Source organism: Diaphorina citri, unplaced genomic scaffold, assembly GCF_000475195.1.
Source record: "Diaphorina citri unplaced genomic scaffold, Diaci psyllid genome assembly version 1.1 scaffold779, whole genome shotgun sequence".
Lineage (NCBI taxonomy): Eukaryota > Metazoa > Arthropoda > Insecta > Hemiptera > Psyllidae > Diaphorina > Diaphorina citri.
The window spans coordinates 94,069-116,505 of NW_007378212.1; the positions used below are offsets into that span (position 1 = coordinate 94,069).

At 38.0% G+C, this 22,437-nt stretch overlaps 2 protein-coding genes across 2 annotated transcripts; both read right to left on the bottom strand.

The window, feature by feature from the left end:
* Positions 1-438: 438 nt before the first annotated feature.
* LOC103512002 (fatty-acid amide hydrolase 2-like) lies at positions 439-10,818 on the bottom strand. Its single transcript, XM_026825595.1, has 9 exons — positions 10,602-10,818; positions 10,003-10,220; positions 4,512-4,623; positions 3,938-4,101; positions 3,055-3,198; positions 2,184-2,285; positions 1,585-1,755; positions 990-1,010; positions 439-528 (listed from the first exon to the last, which is right to left on the bottom strand). The coding sequence occupies exons 1-9, from the start codon at positions 10,762-10,764 to the stop codon at positions 439-441; spliced, it is 1,185 nt and encodes a 394-aa protein (XP_026681396.1). The 5' UTR covers positions 10,765-10,818.
* Positions 10,819-10,986: 168 nt separating this feature from the next.
* On the bottom strand, positions 10,987-13,108 carry LOC103511996 (electron transfer flavoprotein regulatory factor 1). The gene is made up of 3 exons (XM_008476751.3): positions 12,970-13,108; positions 11,605-11,795; positions 10,987-11,067 (listed from the first exon to the last, which is right to left on the bottom strand). Exons 1-3 carry the CDS (start codon positions 13,006-13,008, stop codon positions 11,004-11,006), a joined length of 294 nt encoding a protein of 97 aa, XP_008474973.1. The 5' UTR covers positions 13,009-13,108; the 3' UTR covers positions 10,987-11,003.
* Positions 13,109-22,437: the final 9,329 nt, after the last annotated feature.

Genomic DNA, 22,437 nt, shown 5'->3' on the forward strand with positions numbered 1-22,437 from the left:
AAGGTTATCCTTGTATCTCTAATGTATATAGGAGAAAATATGTGTCGGTAAAAGTGACAAATTTGTGTTCTTGTTGTACCAGTGAGCGTCTGTCAGATTACTCAGATTCCATGTTTATTTCAATAATTACAGTTAATACAGTTTTGTATAATATACAATGTGTTTAGCATTCACATCATAACATTGTAGATCTGTCTATAGTCAGGGATCAAACACAAATTTTGGTTCAACTCTTGGTCATCTTCTGCCTTTAGTTCTTCTTTGCCTTCAGTTCTTCTTTTCACAATGTTCATCAACAACCCAAAATCCCTTGTTCTTCTCACCCTTACACCTTGTTTGCTAGGCGAATTCCAACCGACAATATTACCTATGTGGACGATAATTTTATTCGGCAAAGTAAACGATTTTTTAAAACAATTGACACTTTTTTTTGAAACATTATTGATTGTTGATGTATGCAATATTCGAACAGGCAGTATAGGAATATCGATTGCTGACTACCTCACAAGTGATAAAATTGCTGAATACCTGTATCAGGAGTAGGTATACATGAATGATGATTGTATTAACTATCAATACGAATGATAAAATGCTGACGCAATAATACCTACTTATTGATACATCAGGGACTTGGTCAGATTTTTTAGACCTATGTATGAGGGGAGCCTCTTTATGTAATGTAATGTAAATGCAGTTTCTTTGTGTTATTATGTCACAACTTTGGTGCTCACTGCAGCATTGTAGGATTTTCCCAATGAACAAGTGTGGACATTATAACTTCAATGCCAAGGTATGGTGCCTCGAACTTGTAAAGTTGGCCCAAACGAGGAAACATTGGTAGTCTGTCTTAAGACTGAGAACTTCACAGGACACACCCCTTTGCCCTGTATGAGGGGAGCCTCTTTAAGCATGATTCACACTATAGTGCCAGTCAAGGTCCAGTCACGGTCCGGTATCGGTCCGATCAAATGATTGTTGAAGGCAAGTACCCCGTTGTCTCCGAGCATATCCTGGGTAAAATGAGATGCATGAAATTAGTAAGTATATTCTGTCAGTTTCAAAAAATAGTGAGTGTTTTTTTATGTACATAAAAAAAGATTGTACCTCGGTACCGCTTTCTCATTATTTCAAGGACCACTTTCGCTTTACTTCAAGGCGTGAGTGTAGCTCTATTAATAAAAGTATGTACCTTTCTGAAAGGGAATCAATATATTTGAGCCAGCCTAGTTAGCTTAGTTGGTAGTGCGTCTGCCTTGTAAGCGCTAGGCCGCGGGTTCGATTCCCGCCCAGGGCGGATTTTATCCTGATGGGATAATTTTCGTTCTCGGAACGGCTGGCTTTCTCCTATCCTGTCTTCCTTCTCTCTTCGATTTCGGGACGATAAGACCATAGCAGTTACAGTTCCCTCTGCCAAACCTCATAAAAAAAAATATATATATTTTGAACCTAATCTTAGAAAATATGATCATTCTTGGCTTTCTCGGAGGTTTGATAGAGGGAAATGTAAAGATACATCCACACATAGTCGATGCCGTCGATCGATGTCGACTCAAACCGTAACGTTCATCCCAGTAGGTAACTCACCCTGAACTTTTTCATCAAGTCTTTCTTCTTCGCAAGAAGTGTATCGATTTTCCTCTGTGAGAAACAGTCAGCAGCTTTCTTGATGACGCCGTACAGTACTGTGGTCGTCGTGAATTTGCTAGAGAACATTAACCACTTGAGCACCTCCTTGGTGACACTGTGTGACCAGACCTGAAAGCAGAGAGTCAGCATCCGGTAAATAAATAATCTTTTCAGCTCCATATCAAAAACACCCGCAAGCAGCGCTCGAAACCAATCCAAAGAAAAATTCAAGTCTCTGTAGGAAAGGACTCGCCTCATAAACAACTCTGCGCTGTCGGCAGGTATATGAGTACGCGTAGTTTACTTGTGAAATCAGAATTGAACTAACAACCTCAAACTCTATTTGTCAGGGTTGAGAATAAGCTATTTTGGATTTTTAATGGTTTAGTACAAGCGCTTTCACGCAACCTAGTAGTTGAACTATTAAAAAAAGAAGGGAAATTTGCTTCAGAAGAGGGGGATTGGTCGAGAATCCACGAGAAAAATGCACGTGATTATTTTATAACAATACCAGCTCCACATGTGATTGGATGGGTATCTACTGTTTGGACACTCACTTCAGGATGTTCATCATCTTCCTGGTACGGACAATTGATACCATTCATCTTGAGGAGAACCATGGACACCAGTTCGAAAACATCTTCAAGATCGATATTGACCTGAGGGCGAAAGACATTATTAATAATTAGCTATACATGCATATGCATATGTATTTACATACTGGATACTGGTTGTAAGGTTAAGTAAAAAACTCTAGTCTAGATAGATACTCATAGCTTCTTTCTTGGTATCGAGGACACAAACAGTTTTACTTTTGAGTTGATGCAAAGTCTAGGTCAAGCTTGAAGTCTTGGAGCTTGACCATGCAATGCAAAGTATTCAAGTTTCATCTAATGTATGTAGACTTGTTTTTGTTGTATTCAGGCTTGAATTCAATATATCCTAAGGCTCTTTACACGGCTTGATTCTTTATTTTGATTTTATTTTGTTTGAAAGGATAAATTTTTACAGCTAATTTTCGTGTACGTATGACAAGGACTGTCAAGAGGGTTCGCAGTTTTGCGGAATTGAAAAATTAATTAAGATTAGAAAAGTTCGGCATGGCATATGAGCAACTGAACATTCTGTGACACATAATTACCTTTCGACCATACATGGCCTTATTGCTTAGAGTGAAGAAGCTCTCAGCTTCACCACAAAAATAAATCATAATAATAATGATTTAGATTACAATAAAATATTTACCTTTTGAGCCTTGATGCCCTGTTTGTACTCCAGATGATGAACTGCATATGAGCAACTGAACATTCTGTGACACATAATTACCTTTCGACCACACATGGCCTTATTGCTTAGAGTGAATAAGCTCTCAGCTTCACCACAAATAAATCATAATAATAATGATTTAGATTACAATAAAATATTTACCTTTTGAGCCTTGATGCCCTGTTTGTACTCCAGATGATGAACTGCTTTCCTAATTCCTTCTTTGATGTCAAGATCAACTCCATCTGTCAGAGTACAGGATCCGTCATCCTCCATGTAGAACACTTTGATGTCCTGGACGATGACCTAGGACAATGAACACAGTACCCAAGTTAATTCAGAGATATTTTTATTTCTTAAATGTCGTTTGCGGTAGAGCGTCTGCCTTGTAAGCGCTAGTGCGCGAGTTCGATTCCCAGCCGGGGAGGATTTAATCCTGAACGGATTATGTTCGTTCTCGAAACGGCTCGCATTCTCCTATCCTGTCTTCCTCTGTCAAACCTTTTGAAAAAAAAAGTTCGTTTGCACCAAACAAAAACACAATTATGACATCCGGTTGAATAGAGAGAGAACCTTAGGATACGACGAGAAGCGACAAGACAATATTCACAATTACCTACCACTGAAGGTTGGAACTGAAATCGAGAACGGTGAGGGACATTCTAGACCAGACATTTCCAACTTCCATGTGTATGAGGACCACATGCTACATTGGCAGGTATTTCGTGGGCCACATACACAGGTTAGGAGGCGCGTATCCAGGATTTTCTTAAGGGGGGGGGGGGGGGACCCAAGTTATTTCAGAGATATTTTTATTTCTTAAATGTCGTTTGCGCCAGCCTGGTTGGCTTGGTTGGTAGAGCGTCCGCCTTGTAAGCGTTAGGCCGCGAGTTCGATTCCCGGCCGGGGAGGATTTAATCCTGAACGGATTATGTTCGTTCTCGGAACGGCTCGCTTTCTCCTATCCTGTTTTCCTTCTCTCCGATTTCGGGATAATAAGACCTTAGCCATTACAGTTCCCTCTGCTGTTCTATGCTACACTTACCGGTTCCAAAAGTCTGAGGGACTTTGCTTGTTCCCTGTCTGAGATCATGAGATGTAACACCAGAGGTAAGTCCTCTGCGTATCTGGCCAGCAGACCGATTGTAAAGTAGGTGTTCCACATCTTGTCCTCTGAACTGGGCATGTGACCTACGTTACTGACGAATCCTAAAAAAAGGGAAGGTTAAAGTTCATTTTATTCTAAATACGTTTAGAACCAGACGTTGAGTATAATTGATGCAATAGCACTAGTGTCAGGAGCACGACAAATCGCGCGACTAAAAATTAGCAACGTTCGACTGCTTAACTGAATGTTCATGTACATAGATAGTGTAGATAGATTCCTAATCTAATTCATCTAAAGGTAATGTTACACCAAGCGCGCATTGTTTGCAAACCTTTGGAAACGTTTGCAAACAATGCGCGCTTGATACACTCACTAGCAGGTAGACCCGACAGGTACGGCTGAAAAGTTCCGTCTGTCAGATCCACCTGACGAGCACACACTATCAGATAGACCTAACAGGCGGATTAGCCGTACCCGTTAGGTCTACCTGATAGTGAATGGCTGAGCTTACCTGGACTGGGTTTGTGTCCAAAGACTCCAGTGAACATGGCTGGAATTCTACAGGAACCTGCAATATCGGATGCCACTCCTACAATGGATGCTCCTGAAGATAATAGGGCTGCCTGGAAAAAAGAACATAGGAGAGCATTAGTTAATGATTTTTTTGGAATAAATTGATGACAACTCATGATACAACTTGGATGGATGACCATCTGGAGGATCACAACACATGATACAACCAGGATGGTGACCATCTGGGGAATCGCGTGCTGCTGGGTTCCCGGCTCCACTCAGGCTGGGTGAGGTAGTGAGGAGGCGGGTCGCCCAATGGTGGGTAAAACCCCCGTCACGAGAAGGCCTAAGTTGTTAAAAGTGGCGTTACACCCTTATACCTTCCCCCACATGATCCAACCTTGGTATGTTGGAGTGTGGTAGTAAGAGCAGTAGAGGCCAGATCTGGAAGTTCGTGGTCCAAGTCCATGGTCAAGTCATGAAAATAAATCGAGTGTTGTGTAATGAATAGAGGAACGACTTTTTGTAGGAACAATCGTGATGAACAAAATTCCTATTTATAAATTGATGAAATGGGTTAATATCACAATAACTACTACATAAATTTTGTAGGTTTTGGTTGTTATGATGTTCTGTTCAAGTGATATGTACTATGTTGATATGTAGGTATGTTTAATCCTGTGAACATCAGAGGATGGTGTAATGGGGATCTCTCTATTATTTAGAAATTAGAATGATGTACACCCCCGTCACGAGAAGACCTAAGTTGTTAAAAGTGGCTTTACACCCTTATACCTTCCCCCACATGATCCAACCTTGGTAAGTTGGAGTGTGGTAGTAAGAGCAGTAGAGGACAGATCTGGAAGTTCGTGGTCCAAGTCCATGGTCAAGTCATGAAAATAAATCTAGTGTTGTGTAATGAATAGAGGAACGACTTTTTGTAGGAACAATCGTGATTAACAAAATTTCTATTTAAAAATTGATGAAATGGGTTAATATCACAATAACTACTACATAAATTTTGTAGGTTTTGGTTGTTATGATGTTCTGTTCAAGTGATATGTACTATGTTGATATGTAGGTATGTTTAATCCTGTGAACATCAGAGGATGGTGTAATGGGGATCTCTCTATTATTTAGAAATTAGAATGATGTACAAGCCACGTCCCATGTGTTTTGATAAGACATTTCCGCCCAATTTATACCTAGGGACGTTAAATTCGTATTCACATACTGATCACAAGCAAATGCTTTTGATACCTAACAATGTAGGATATTCATCCAGGACTGCATTTTTGGATCAAGATTTCCTAATCTCTTAAATGGAAAAAGATTTATTGCTTAATTCTTATATTATCCACCTGTGTTGTTCAAAAGATTGTAAATTGAAGCATTGACTAATTAATCGTTGCTGGGCGTTGTTTAGGTTTCTGTTGTTTTCTAAATTATCTCAGTTTTCCTTATATGTACCTAATTTGCCGCGGTTTTCTCTGGTATCATTGTTATTTTTTTCTTTGTGTATGTGTTAATTGGCATTTCTTTCTGTTGTATAACAAACGTACCATAATGAACACGCCTTGCCTCAGGGGTACAGTCTCATGTACTCAATTCTCAAGTTTTACCTACCATTCGATTTGGAAGGCTAGCCAATCACTCTCCGACTATCACAGATCGTCGTAAAGTGTGTGGTGGAATAGTGTTCCCACTTCTAGTCTCTCAGACGGTCTAATGACTGAAGTCGCAAGCTTTTTCCGTCACACACATTCTTTGAGTCCAAGTGAACTTGTCAAGCCGTAAAATTTAGCACAGTATTTTTATATTATTAGTAGTCCATTAGTTAATTAGTAAAGGCGAACTTTTGTGACTAACACTGATGCGAAATCGAAATTTCACTCGTTTTAGGTGCTTGTAGACTTGTACCTTGACTGATGGCCGTCTGAGAACTTCGTAAGCTCACTGTTTCAAAGTGCAATAATGGCTATGTTCTACTACAAATTTAATGATTTCTTTTATATCAACTCACATTGCCTTTGGAGAAAATCTTGCTGTTGTAGCATACGAAAGCACTGATAACGTACGACAACATATTGATAGAAAACACCACAACACTACACCTCCGGAAGGGAGAAACGAACTATCACCGGCACCAATACAACACTCACGATATCTACGAGTATTCCACACAAGAAATCGACTTTAAATGAAAGGATGAAACACAAAATGAAAGTATGAAACTATGAGTAGCAAAAAAAGTCAACACAAGAAAGTACCTAGGTAGTCGTAAAACAAGTTCAAACAGCACGGTAGGATTAAAAAAAGTTTACATCCTCATCAGGTCTGTATGTAATACGCAAGACAAATAAAAATGCACTCTGACTCTAACCTACTCGGGACTAGGTATATTCAAAGGTCCCCTCACTAGCATTTTGTCGAACAAAATGAACATTAATGGACCATTGGGTAACAAATACCTACATAATCATTTAGAGTTAATATAGCAGTGAATTTTTCGATATTTGAAATTTGTATAATTTCATTTAGGTATTTATTGTTGCATTCTGATCCATACAATACCTACTTCAAATATTTTTAAACTAGGAGAAAATAAATAAAAAATAGATATATAGAGAGATGGATAGGTAATCACTGTAATCAGGCTTAACAATCTGAATCTCATGGAAATTCCAATACTCAGGACTCAGGTGTGTGGTAACTCTTACCATGTTTGTATCTCTACAATTCTGCACATCTGCAGTTAGAATATGCAATTCTCTTCATACGAACATAAGGAACGCACAAAGTCTAGAAACATTCAAGACCTCCGTGACATAAAAAAATATTGTACCTCGGTACCGCTTTCTCATTATTTCAAGGACCACTTTCACTTTACTTCAAGGTGTGAGTGTAGCTCTATTAAGTATGTATTCCCTTTCAAAAAGGTACATACTTAGAGTGTAGCTCTAAGTATGTACCTTTTGAAAGGGAATCAATATAATTATTTGAACCTCATCTTTGCCTGAGCCCCTCCGGGAGGATGCACGCAGTGTATAATACATATTAAGTCTAAGATCCCACAAATAGGTATATTAATAATACCCTCTCCTACATGTGTGATGTGATCCAACGTATTTATCTACCTATCCAACCAAACCTTGCGTTGATAGGTCGGTGATGTAGTCATAGGCACAGACGTCAAACATACATACCAGTGCATTAGGTAGAAGATTATAGGTGCAGGTAGTTAAATTAAAAGTAGAAACTCATTTCACTTTTAGGCTAATGAAGGCCAAGGAAAGGTAAATAAATTGGCCTGTAACATATCCATGATGAAATTGATGAGTCTATTCTATAGGGACTGACTTCTGGCCGGAGTAAACTAGGAAATTGAAACCCCATATCTGCCATAACCGGACTTATCACAAGGACCAGTTTAGGCAGACAGGAAAAAAAAAAAAAACACTGGTCACAATAGATCTAAAAAGGTCGCAGTGATAAAATTGCATACCCTCTCTCAAGAGAGGAGCAACCAGACTCATAATAATAATAAAAAAAAACTATAGGTGGCTACCTACATTCAGACGTAGGTATTAGGTAAAACCATCATTACTCATTAGGTATAAGGTATTATCTATGTCAGGCATTCTTCTGGAGAAGCTCTTCCACCTAACCATCAGTCAAGACCACGACCACTAAACAAAAGACCTACCTACCAAGTTACAAGTTACCAACTCAAGAATTTTTTTTCTCATTTTGTAATCAATAAAGTGACATTAGCCAGTCTAGTTAGCTTGGTTGGTGCGTTGGTGGCGCATCTGCCTTCTGCCTTGTAAGCGCTAGGCCGCGGGTTAGATTCCCGCCCGGGGCGGATTTTATCCTAAACGGATAATGTTCGTTCTCGGACCGGCTGGCTTTCTCCTATCCTGTCTTCCTTCTCTCTTCCTTTCGGGGCGATAAGACCTTGGTAGGTACACACACAGTTCCCTCTATCAAACCTCTTGGAAAAAATGACATTATGGGTGAATAATGCGTCCTGCACCCACACATCCTTCATGTTATTTGAACATCTATCTCATTCAGTAGGTAGGTTCTAATACAGTGAGGTAGGTACTAATACAGTAAGGTATTTATGTAAATATAAAGGACCTTGACACTTTGATTAGACCTACTTGATGGTCATTGTTGTTGACATACACTTAGCTCAATCTAAATGATTACTCTTCTTCATTATCCATTAGTAGGTAACAGGTAGGTTAACTATACCTATCTAGGTAGGCACCGGACTTACCCGATAGCTCATAGGTACATATGTTTGTAATGTTTGTATACTTGAATAGAGATAAATCTCCGTTTTGTTCGTTACATTGAATACCTACATAATCTTGATGGAAATAAATAATAATAAAATAATGTTTGTACTTAATACCTTCAGCTGTAGGTGATTTATGTGAAATATCATGGACAAAATGATATAAATTTGGTAAGGACCAAGCTAAGATTCCGCTGTAAGTAATATTATATTTAACACCTAATGGCGAATGTTTTTATTTTTGTTGTTTAAAGGTTTGGCACAAAAAAAATAATTAAAGATTCTTGGAAATTTTATGACACATCATTGACAAAAACAAATATTGTCCCAGAATGACCTCTAAAGTTTTAATTACTCGTTAAATCTTTCTTGTGTCAATCTTAGCATATTGTTTTCGTCTTTGATTTTATGGCCACTCACAAGTACAATAAAACATGTCATTGATTTTATTTTCTGAGTACTATTTAATCCACACAAGAAGGATTTAACAATCTTCACAGAGTGTCATTGATGTCATTATGACGTTGGTTTCAAAAAAGTAAAAGTGAATCAGAATTCCTTTCTTGATTGACAAAGACTTGAGTAATTCCAGAATTTTCCCACGTTTCCTGCGTAACTGAGTTAGAGATTGATAAATTTGATCACAGCTGGTTCGATCGATTTGATAACTCAAATCATATCGTTGTATTCCAGTATCCGTGGTAGGTACCAGGTACATAATGGTATCTGTATGGGTGACCATCTGGGCAATTGCGTGCCGCTCTGGCTTTTCCCGGCCCCACTCAGGCTACCTAAGTGAGATTAATGTGAAGAGGCGGGTAACTTGTAGCCGAATGGAGGGTCGTCAATAAAAACCTTAGTGACGTCAAACCCTTATCAACACAAAATATCTAAAGCTGTGTCCACACATAGTCGACGAGGTGAAGATGTGAATTTATGTAGTCGAGGCAGCGTACGGTTTGAGTTGACGTCCGGCACTCAAACTAGATAATGTATTTTGTAGGTACGTTCATTAATAAATATTTCCAAAACCCCAAACTGAAATACAAAATATCTAAAGCTGTGTCCACACTTAGTTTGAGTTGACGTCCGGCACTCAAACTAGATAATGTATTTTGTAGGTACGTTCATTAATAAATATTTCCAAAACCCCAAACTGAAATAAAAACAAGATGTCGCTTACCTCTCCACCAGAAGATCCCCCAGGTGTCCGTCTCGTGTCGTAAGGATTATTAGTGGTGCCCGTGGCTTTATTAAACGTCTCCCAATTCATGCACAGCTCCGGTGTGTTGGTCACACATAGGATAATCGCCCCGGCTTGTCTCAAGAGCCGCACAGTTTCAGCATCATCCGTGGCGATTCGTTCTTTGGGTTTGATCCGCCCTGCGTTGTTGCTGCAACCTGGGAAGAAAACCGATTCGAGTAATGAGCGGATTAATTTTGATTCCAAATTATTTTCAAATCATACCTAAAGGATAGTTGATTAAACAACAGGATTAAATTGCAAACATTTAAAGAGACTGCAGAACTTCAGATGGTCCAAGAAACTTAAAATCCAGAAAACCATGATAATTTAGTACTAGGGGACAGAGCCCTGACTAAAGGGTTATAAAGTCACAACACAACGAATATCTTCAGCGCTAGCGGTCCCAGACGGGCCAAAGTTGTTGTTCTTTTTTTTGTAATTAGGTACTTAGCGCAAAAAGTATTATGAACTGTAGTAAAAATACAAGCTTCCGTTGTACCAAGCTCTAGCATTGTCTCGAATATTTTTTCATTCACCTTTGACCGCAACACTCTCCTTGACCGTCAGAGGGACTCCCAGGAGAGGTGTGTCCCGTCCTATTTCCTCAACACTCTTCGTACTGGCTGCCAGGAGTATGTCCACCTGTTTGGCTTCCTCCAAGGCCAGATTGAATCGCTCATCTACCACTGCATTCAACATGGGATTCACCTGACGAATCCTTGTGATGAAAGCCTCCACCACTTTGACACAAGACACCTGCACAACACGATGAAGAGAAATACTGTCAAGCAGTTACAGTTCCCTCTGTCAAACCTCTTAAAAAAAACCTCTAGAAAATGAAAGACTGTCTGTCACCTTTCTTTTGGTTGGTTGTAACAAATGTCAGAATATTTGATCATGAAGCAATTTTTTCATTAGCTTACCATCAGAGGTTCACCTCATTGAGCATGCTTCTCAACATTTTCTAGTTTCTGAGTTACATTCTCTTCAGTATCATAATATCTGAAAAAGTAGGAAATTGTATCAGACACAATATATGTAAATATTGATTGATTGAGTAGAAAGGCCTTGATTAGTATAAATAAGTATAGTGAAACTTTTCTTCTGTCTTGAGCTAAAGACAGAATGAAGGGCAATATAAATATTGATTGATTGATTGATTGATTGAGTAGAAAGGCCTTGATTAGTATAAATAAGTATAGTGAAACTTTTCTTCTGTCTTGAGCTAAAGACAGAATGAAGGTTGATTGATTGATTGATTGATTGAGTAGAAAGACCTTGATTAGTATAAATAAGTATAGTGAAACTTTTCTTCTGTCTTGAGCTAAAGACAGAATGAAGGAGAGAGCATAGCACATGGAGCATTAAGCAGGTAGAGGGCAGTGACAAATTTAAACCCTATTGAGCTGATCGCAAAAAGCTCTATGCTCTCTGATCCACTCTGTTTTTAGCCATAGGTACATTAAGGTGTGGGGGATATATTTTTTTTTTTTAATTGTCACAGGTCCCACAACTCACATCAAGATAATAAGCACTAACCTCTGTTTCAAAGTTCTATATTTTTTCAACATGTACAGTGCTTGGATTTCTTTCACAACAAATTCACCATGCTTGATCATTTGGTCTATCTTCTCAGGGTCCTGGACTTGGGCATTTTTCATGAACGCATTCTTCAAGCGTAAGCGGAAATAATCAAAACCTTTTGGATAATCTTTTCCCAAATGTAAAAACTGAAAAAATGGGAAAACAATAGTTTGGTCATTAATTTATTACGCTAGCTAGTAAAAATATGGAAATACCTATAGGGTAGGTAATGTAAAAAAAATGTAAATGCAGTTCTTTGTGTTATTATGTCACAACTTTGGTGCTCAGCATTGTAGGATTTTCCCAATATCTCAATAATCCTAAAATCCAATGTTTACCTACCATGCTGGCACCGGTCGCTATACGCATTTATATGTCATAGCTACTCATTTTCCTCACGAGGCTGAGTGGGCCCCGCAACAGCCAGTCACGGGATCAATCATTTGCATTTATATGTCATAGTACTCATTTTCCTCACAAGGCTGATCTTGTTATGCAATCATTTGCATGATACAAATTTCTTGACCCCAGTGGGAATTGAATCCGGGTTTTCTGCGTGCAAGGCAAGTGCAGTGACCACTATGCCATGAGAGCTGACAATATAGGGTAATGATTTATATCAGCGGGAATTGAATCCGGGTTTTCTGCGTGCAAGGCAAGTGCAGTGACCACTATGCCATGAGAGCTGACAATATAGGGTAATGATTTATATGGGTGTTTGTTTTTACTTTCCTTGTCCTATAGCAGGAAAGTGATGCACCTAATTGGGTCAATTTTTTTTATTTTGATCTTTGTGATCATGATAAAAAAGGCAAGTAAGTTAAAACATGTCACTGGCTTATCACTTATCAGCAATCAAAAGTGCCATCAAATAAACCAAGTACCTACATGTAAACTCTTAAGGAAATTTTAAAATGAAGTTCAAGATGTTCATACTATTTGATCAGGTAAGTATACACCAGTTATATTCTAAGTTGGCAATCAAAAGTGCCATCAAATAAACCAAGTACCTACATGGTGTAAACTCTTTAGGAAATTTTAAAATGAAGTTCAAGATGTTCATACTATTTGATCAGGTAAGTATACACCAGTTATATTTTAAGTTGGTTATCAGATATTAGGATATTACTTACACAGAATTGTGCAACATGCAGTACTTGGTAAATTACAGGAATTGAAACTATTAACCCATAATCCCTGTTGAGTCATGACTATAAAATTCAAGATCTTGTTATGCAAGAACTGATTAATTGCAGTCGTCTTCATATCAGACATTGGAAAGCCAAGTTGGTAGTCTCCATCAGGTAGAGACATACTTACTGTTTTGTACAACTCAACAACTTTACTTCTTTGAGTCATTTTGGTTGGAAGAACTAGATTGAAAGTCGAGAACAAAGATTGCAACTATGAGAAAGTTTTTGTTACACATTTAAAACCAGCTTTGATTACAATGAAAAAGAATACATGCCTGTCAGGTCTACCTGATACTTGATGAGCACACACTCTATTAGGTAGACCTGACAGGCGGACATGATGATCAAGTGTACCTGTCAGGTCTACATGATACTTGATGAGCACACACACACACAATTAGGTAGATCTGACAGGCGGACCTGATGATTAGGTGTACCTGTCAGGTCCAGTTGATAGTGAGTGGCTAGTGGCTGGCCTAAGAGACGAACAACTGGGTCTATAATCTCATGTGAAAGTGTTTATTAAAGGTTTGATAGAGGGAGCTGTAAAAATGGAGGTCTTATCGGCCCCGCAAAGGGAGGAGAGGAGAACAGGAAAGGAGAAAACCAGCTGTTTCGAGAACAAACCTTATCTGTGGCCTGGCGGCTGGCGCTTACGAGGCAGGAGCTCTACCTTCCAAGTGCCAAGGTACTCGTAACTAGGCTGGCCAGAAGAAACACACTACCCGACTACCCCATCCTAACCGACAGAAAAAAAAGGAATTTTTTTTCTCATTTTGTAATCAATAAAGTGACATTAGCCAGTCTAGTTAGCTTGGTTGGTGCGTTGGTGGCGCATCTGCCTTCTGCCTTGTAAGCGCTAGGCCGCGGGTTAGATTCCCGCCCGGGGCGGATTTTATCCTAAACGGATAATGTTCGTTCTCGGACCGGCTGGCTTTCTCCTATCCTGTCTTCCTTCTCTCTTCCTTTCGGGGCGATAAGACCTTGGTAGGTACACACACAGTTCCCTCTATCAAACCTCTTGGAAAAAATGACATTATGGGTGAATAATGCGTCCTGCACCCACACATCCTTCATGTTATTTGAACATCTATCTCATTCAGTAGGTAGGTTCTAATACAGTGAGGTAGGTACTAATACAGTAAGGTATTTATGTAAATATAAAGGACCTTGACACTTTGATTAGACCTACTTGATGGTCATTGTTGTTGACATACACTTAGCTCAATCTAAATGATTACTCTTCTTCATTATCCATTAGTAGGTAACAGGTAGGTTAACTATACCTATCTAGGTAGGCACCGGACTTACCCGATAGCTCATAGGTACATATGTTTGTAATGTTTGTATACTTGAATAGAGATAAATCTCCGTTTTGTTCGTTACATTGAATACCTACATAATCTTGATGGAAATAAATAATAATAAAATAATGTTTGTACTTAATACCTTCAGCTGTAGGTGATTTATGTGAAATATCATGGACAAAATGATATAAATTTGGTAAGGACCAAGCTAAGATTCCGCTGTAAGTAATATTATATTTAACACCTAATGGCGAATGTTTTTATTTTTGTTGTTTAAAGGTTTGACACAAATAATAATAATAATAATAATAAACTTAATTATAGGAAATCCAAGATGCCATATGGATGTACTTAATTATAGGAAATCCAAGATGCCATATGGATGTACTTAATTATAGGAAATCCAAGATGCCATATGGATGTACTTAATTATAGGAAATCCAAGATGCCATATGGATGTACTTAATTATAGGAAATCCAAGATGCCATATGGATGTACTTAATTATAGGAAATCCAAGATGCCATATGGATGTACTTAATTATAGGAAATCCAAGATGCCATATGGATGTACTTAATTATAGGAAATCCAAGATGCCATATGGATGTACTTAATTATAGGAAATCCAAGATGCCATATGGATGTACTTAATTATAGGAAATCCAAGATGCCATATGGATGTACTTAATTATAGGAAATCCAAGATGCCATATGGATGTACTTAATTATAGGAAATCCAAGATGCCATATGGATGTACTTAATTATAGGAAATCCAAGATGCCATATGGATGTACTTAATTATAGGAAATCCAAGATGCCATATGGATGTACTTAATTATAGGAAATCCAAGATGCCATATGGATGTACTTAATTATAGGAAATCCAAGACATTGGAATTGTTTTCGTTTCCGAAAGTTTTTCGAAAGGACAAAAAAGAAAAAAAAAGAGAGAAAAAACACCTTAAGTAATCTAAATTAGATGCTAATTTTTTTTCATTGTGGACCAAAAACTGCCTAAACCAGCCCCCCATGAGGAGTCCTTGCTCGGGACAACCCCCTGTGAACCGCCCCTGGTAATATCTATTTATAATTTGTCTGGACGTTTGGACCGGTACATAATTGCATAATCGATGATGTCTAGGGTTTAGTCAAATTTGAATGGTATACCTACCCACCTTTTTTTTAGTCTGAGACCTTGGGACTTCAGATATACGTAGCTCTTTAGACGGGATACAACTTAGGTACCTACGTATGGCAAAGTAAATTTATTCTGATTAAAAAAAAAAAAAAAAAAAAAAAAAAAATCTGGACGTTTTTGGACCGGTACATAATTGTGTATTGCATAATCGATGATGTCTAGTATTTGGTCAAATTTGAATGGTATACCTACCTTTTTTTTAGTCTGAGACCTTGGGACTTCAGATATACGTAGCTCTTTAGACGGGATACAACTTACCTACGTATGGCAAAGTAAATTTATTCTGATTAAAAAAAAAAAAAAATGTTAGTGGTAATACTAATACATACTAATTCGTGACCCCACATAATAAATTGATAAAATGTCAACACTATCAGGTACCTTAGAGGAGTAAGTAATAGAGGTACATAGTTACCAATCTCCCAGTTCAATTCTCGGCAGAGAAAAAGATTTTTCGGTTCAGTATTTTGGAAAATTGGAAGTGCCAGAGGCTCACAAAAATATACGAGTATGTAGTTATGTAAAGTAGTTAAAAACACATTATAGATAGTCAAACCATTTAATTTTGAACAACAATAATGTTCAATGTAAAAATAATCGTACCTACCTACCTACATTATTTTCTGGTCTTTCTACCTACTTCTCTACCTAGGTTTAGTTTGGATTTTGTTTACATTCCTGAGTGTAGATGATACATTAATCTCCTACATAAATGTTATCTTTAAACTTTTCTCTATGAAACTCCTGCTTGTGAACTGATTTCAACGGAATGGAATGACCCTGAAAGTTTACTATGTAGTTCACTCCGATAAGAAATTTATCTCTCGAGAATGTTTCTCTCAGGAAGCGATGTTGTGTCATCCCTCAGTCCTCAGGTGTGATTTATGTTCTGTACCAGATTTCTCTGACCACCAGGGCCGTATTTATCACCAGGGCTGTCCCCCTATCGGGCTTTCTTTAGTTTCTAAATGTAGAATAGAATATGACTGTATACCTTGTTTATCCTCTGGGGCAGGACTGGAAAGTCCTTTTGCCCCCGCAGTCTAACCAAGGTCTCGTATATTTTGACATATTATAGGGAATAACCCCCCCCCCTCGGTACTCAGTCCCACCTCCTTCTGCTGCATCAAGCTCAGTCCCACCTCCTTCTGCTGCGTCAAGCTCCGTCCTACCTCCTTCTGCTTCGTCAAGCTCAGTCCCACCTCCTTCTGCTGCATCAAGGTCCACCCCATCATCTTCAAGTGCGTCAAGCTCCGTTCCACCTCCTTCTGCTGCGTCAAGCTCAGTCCCACCTCCTTCTGCTGCGTCAAGCTCCGTCCTACCTCCTTCTGCTGCGTCAAGCTCAGTCCCACCTCCTTCTGCTGCATCAAGGTCCACCCCATCATCTTCCAGTGCGTCAAGCTCCGTCCTACCTCCTTCTGCTGCGTCAAGCTCAGTCCGACCTCCTTCTGCTGCATCAAGGTCCACCCCATCATCTTCCAGTGCGTCAAGCTCCGTTCCACCTCCTTCTGCTGCGTCAAGCTCAGTCCCACCTCCTTCTGCTGCGTCAAGCTCCGTCCTACCTCCTTCTGCTGCGTCAAGCTCAGTCCACCTCCTTTTGCTGCGTCAAGCTCCGTCCAACCTCCTTCTGCGTCAAGCTCCCTCCAACCTCCTTTTTTTTTATTTTGATATTATTTTTGTTTAATAAACCAATTGTTATAAACAATTTTTTTAAACATTTCATACTTTTGTTATTTATTATACAAAGTATGTATGTGGTTTTTCCTACCTTAAGCATTGAATAATATTAAATTATTTTAATAATATTACCACAAGCCATTGGACATCACGCTTTCTAGCGAAACAATAGGGGACTTACATAGCCTGTCATTTCCACATTAAAATGATTCAAAGTCATTTGTACAAAGAGGTTCTACTTATTTAAAGCCTAGTTAATACGTATTCACTCAGAAATGCAACAACGTCATCAGAACTCTTGTCCACTTCTTGTGCATATTGTCTTCCGATGTTGTATTAACCGTCATAAGGTGATTAAAGTGTCGGAGTGTCGGCAATGATTAAAATTGCCTCTGCCTCAACCAGAGCAGGTTATAAATAGCATTTTGAATCGTTTTGATTAATGTGTCGACGATTAATTGGCGGAACTTGGGTTAAGTGACAATGACGTGTACTATAATTGAACGGGGTGGCATTACCCACTTTCTAAATACACCCACACGATTCCATTGGGATTTCAAAACTAATTAGTGACCGTCATAAGGTGATTAAAGTGTCGGAGTGTCAGCAATGATTAAAATTGCCTCTGCCTCAACCAGGGCAGGTTATAAATAGCTTTTTGAATCGTTTTGATTAATGTGTCGACGATTAATTGGCGGAACTTGGGTTAAGTGACAGTGACGTGTACTATAATTGAACGGGGTGGCATTACCCACTTTCTAAATACACCCACACGATTCCATTGGGATTTCAAAACTAATTAGTGAATATGTTCGTTTGGAATTAATGCACTTTTCTCAAGGTATTTATGTCCATTACATCAATATTGTTCCGTAGGACACTCCGGCTCCTTATTACATTGTATCTTGGAGAGATTTCTTGAATGCTTTTCATTTGACTAATTAGTGAATATGTTCGTTTGGAATTAATGCACTTTTCTCAAGGTATTTGTGTCCATTACATCAATATTGTTCCGTAGGACACTCCGGCTCCTTATTACATTGTATCTTGGAGAGATTTCTTGAATGCTTTTCATTTCGTGCGTTTACTTGTTCGGTCAATTTGTTGTTTTATTTCTAATGTGCCTTGTAATTTTGGGTTTCTGGGTATCTTCTCTAATTACTGACTTTCCAATGGCATTTTTAGCTGCCACAAATATGTAGATCTCGAGAATTTCAGAAAACTTTCTAAGCTTGATGTAGGGATTGATACCATGACCCATGAGGTCTTCAGCAGGTTCACTTTCCTCATCTTACAAGCCCAGACTTTCTTTTGGGATCCTAGGTAAATCATGTGCCTTGTAATTTTGGATTTCTGGATATCTTCTCTAATTACTGACTTCCCAATGGCATTTTTAGCTGCCAAAAATATGTAGATCTCGAGAATTTCAGAAAACTTTCTAAGCTTGATGTAGGGATTGATACCATGACCCATGAGGTCTTCAGCAGGTTCACTTTCCTCATCTTACAAGCCCAGACTTTCTTTTGGGATCCTAGGTAAATTGCGCTTTCCAATAAATTTGGACACAACTATCGACCGGTCGTCGATCAACGAGGAAAATTTATGTTGTCGAGGCAGTGTGGACGTGTCAGTCGACATCGATGGCCGGTCGACTATGTGTGGACTGTGGACACACCTTAACACTTGCATCAGTTATCGCCGCACCGGCACGGTCTCGTTTGTACGTCTCTATTTTGGTCCGTAACACTTTCCAGACTTAGCGCGGTATCCCAAGAGATAGCGCAGAAGACAGTGTACACCTCAACCACCCACTACTCTGATTGCAAGTGCACTAATAGGTCTCTTTAGAATGCCAAGTTACCAACGTATACTGCCCCCGGCAAATACCAGAGGTAGACAAGTTGCAATGTCTTTGTTATTATGACTAACAACTCGCAGAACGATTATTACAATATGTCCTGGTGGTATAGACATCAGAACATTTAGGTCTTAACTCTTAACCCTCGATGACAAGGCCCGTAATCACTCCACATGATATGACATATCATGTCAGTTATGTGATATTAAGAACCAGAGACCATTAATGTGTATGTATATTTGTCATGGCACTATTCTAGAACACTTGTTCCTGGATCTCTGTTAGGGAACCAAAAAAATAGAGGATAATGTCAATCCTAACTGGTAATTAAAAAAAAAAAAAAAAAAACTGGTATTGGGAAAAATACATTTTTCTGGAAGAAGGGTCAAACCCATTAAAATAAAAAACAGGGGCTCTCTGTTAGGGAACCAAAAAAAAAGAGGATAATGTCAATCCTAACTGGGAATTAAAAAAAAAAAAAAAAAAACTGGTATTGGTAAAACTACATTTTTCTGGAAGAAGGGTCAAACCCATTAACATAACGAACAGGAGTTGCCAAATTCATGGGGGGGATTTCCCGCGTTCGAAACGCGGCTTCGCGGGCCGGGTTAAAAATTGTCTCTCATTTGCGCGTTGATTAGAACTTGCACCTTGCACATTTCAATCAGTTCTACTAGTACGGCCTTGACATTATCAGCGGATATATGTGCTAGTGATAATAGTTGGTATCTAGAAGTCAGAATCTAGACCGATCTAAATGGACGTCGACTGAGCGACTTGATTGCCCAATATTACGTCACCTGGCATTACCCATAGGCTTGTCCGCCCATGATATTCGAGATTTTTTTTTTTAGCTAAATCCCCTTTAAGGGTGAGGTATTTATTTTTTATAAAGAGCTTTGATAGAGGGAACTGTAACTGCTAAGGTCTTATCGTCCCCAAATCGAAGAGGGAAGGAAGACAGGATAGGAGAAAGCCGGCCGTTCCGAGAACGAACATTATGCGGTCAGGATAGAATCCGGTCCGGGCGGGGAATGGAAGGATGGAAGGCAGACGCGCTACCAACCAAGCTAACTAGGCTGGTAGCTTTTTTAGCTTTTTGTACATTTTGTTCATATTTACTACAACCCTTTTACTAATTCTCCCGAGTTGTTCTGTTTCTCTGTTTCAGATTTTGATTTAAGCTGAATTTATAGAAGAATTTATTTACACGAACGTTTTTTATTTATTACTTTTTTTAATTATTTAATTAATTTATTTTATATTTATACTTTTCTTTCGATTGCAATGTCGTGCGTTCCGTACGCCCGCGCAGTTGGAATTTTAAACAAGACTGTTTCCCTCCTCATCTTTTAAAGTTTTCTTACAAAATTTCCGATAACCTTTTCATCCTTTCCTTAAATAAATTGTCGAATATTGTTGTTCTCTTACAAAATTTCCAATCACTATTTCATCCTTTCCTTTATTAAATTGTCGATTACTATTGTCCTCTTACAAAATTTCCGATAACCCTTTCTTCCTTCAATGAATTGTCATATCTCCAGTTAGTTTCCTTTCCATCCCATAGCTTTTTGGACCATCCTTTTTGCTTTAGTTTTCTTCAATTTCATCATGTATTCAAATAATATTGAAAACAAAAAACAACCACAGATCTTGGGAAAAAATCACAAGAGGTCAACTTATTAGGAGATAACAAAAAAATAAAAGTCGCATTGATCTCTCGAAGATTTTTCTCCATTTTATCTCAACTTTGTCTGAGATGTTCGAACGAAAATTTAATCAATGGTTGGGTCGAGAAGAGAAACGTCCAGAATCAATAAAAACTTTTTTTTTCGGTTTTTACATTGAGTACCTGATTTTTTTAAATTAGATTATTTTATCTGTAGGATTTAAGATTCTTCGGAACATTTTTGGCTACAAGGCGAAATGGTCTTTCAAGTAAGAAATGTGTTTTTATAAACTTGAGTACTACTTATTATATCTTGATTATATATTATTTCTCGCCTCTTTTTATCAATCAATTTTTCCTCCCATATCTTTTAATTATTTTAGATCACTAATTTCGCCTTTTTTCGCAAATTTATGTGGGGTTAATTTGAGAAAATGTTCTTCATGTATTTTGATTAACGATCATGTTTGAAATAATCTTATCTAAATTTGCTTTTGACTTTTCTTAATTTCACAATATGGTTAGGTCCTTTATCTTTGTTACAAAGGAAACTTCGTATTTTCTCTTGAAAAAAGTCCTCTTTTTATCAAAATTTTTAATCCAGAAATTGTTTTGTTGTTTGTTATTTTCTTTTTTTAAATTATGGAAAAAAAGTAAAAAAGAAGAAGAAGAAGAAGAAGAAGAAGAAGAAGAAAAAATAATAATACAGTATTAAAAATCGTCTAGGTAGTTTATATTAAACGAAAAAAAGTGAGAATTCATAATTTTAATTATTTATATTGTTTTTATTACTGATTTATATTTCTGTACGTGCTGTGAAATTTTTGAGGAATAGCTCTACCCTTTTTTCTCGGGGGCCCTTTTTGCTAAGGCCCTTTTTTTTATTCACTCACGTACTCAAATTATTGGTAGGTAATGTAATTTTTTTATATAGGTAAGTAATAAAATATTTTTTATTCATTGTGATACTTGTTTTTATTATATTTTATTATTATCAATTATAATATTCTTATAATTCCCATTTTTTCCTCTGTTCTTTTCCAATAGCTTTATGAATACTTCTTTTTTTTCGTTATTATAGTTAGTCCCATTTTTTCTTCTTTTTTTCCGAAAAAGAAAATTAAGTGATTGAAAAGCTCCTTCTAATAAGGTTTTCTTACTTATAATCTGAAGAAAATCCATTTCACTTTCTTAATTAAATTATTAAAAGCTAGCGAAACCAAAAATGTCCGTCCAAAATCAATAGCTAATAATATATTCTTATCTCTATGTATATTGATTTCATTTTATAGTTAATTGTTTACATTATTTTACATATTGCTTCAAGTGAAATAAGAGGTTTAATAGAGGAAATTTTAACAACGGAGCAGGCCTTATCTCCCGAAATGGAGGAGAGAAGGACAGGACAGGATAAAGTTCCGATAATGAACCTTATCTGTTTAGGTTTATGATAAACTTCGCCTCGGGATGGAAACGAACTCGCTAAGCTACCAAGCTAGGCTGCCTAAAACTTTATTCTGGTATGGCGTGTTCTGCTGTTTTTCCTCACGTAAAAACAGCAAATACTTCCATTATAATGATTTTTCTCTCCCGTAGAAGAGTAATTATCGAGAGAGCACCCAAGGCTCTAATGATCTCGACAAAGGCTGCAGGTAAACATGTCTGCGAGACCAAAGGGTTTAGGAATTTTATTTTCACAGCAAACGCAACCAAACGATCCCTTTCAAATCTCTTACCAGCCTAGTTAGCTTGGTTGGCAGCGCGTCTGCCTTGTAAGCGCTAGGCCGCGAGTTCGATTTCCCCAGGGGCTGATTATATCCTGAACGAATAAGGTTCGCTCTCGGAACGGTGACCTAGCGCTTAAAAGGTATACGCGCTACCCTCT

Excerpts from the sequence above, each read along its gene's own strand:
- LOC103512002 (XM_026825595.1), bottom strand. The coding sequence starts at position 10,764 with ATGTTGAATGCAGTGGTAGATGAGCGATTCAATCTGGCCTTGGAGGAA. Across the intron at positions 3,199-3,937 it reads CCCTCAGACTTTTGGAACCG|GTCATCGTCCAGGACATCAA; the intron begins GTAAGTGTAGCA and ends TCATTGTCCTAG. Across the intron at positions 529-989 it reads ATATGCTCGGAGACAACGGG|GTATTCAGCAATTTTATCAC; the intron begins GTACTTGCCTTC and ends CTCCTGATACAG.
- LOC103511996 (XM_008476751.3), bottom strand. The coding sequence starts at position 13,008 with ATGACTCAAAGAAGTAAAGTTGTTGAGTTGTACAAAACA. Across the intron at positions 11,796-12,969 it reads TTGTTGAGTTGTACAAAACA|TTTTTACATTTGGGAAAAGA; the intron begins GTAAGTATGTCT and ends CCATTTTTTCAG. Across the intron at positions 11,068-11,604 it reads TATAGAACTTTGAAACAGAG|ATATTATGATACTGAAGAGA; the intron begins GTTAGTGCTTAT and ends CTACTTTTTCAG.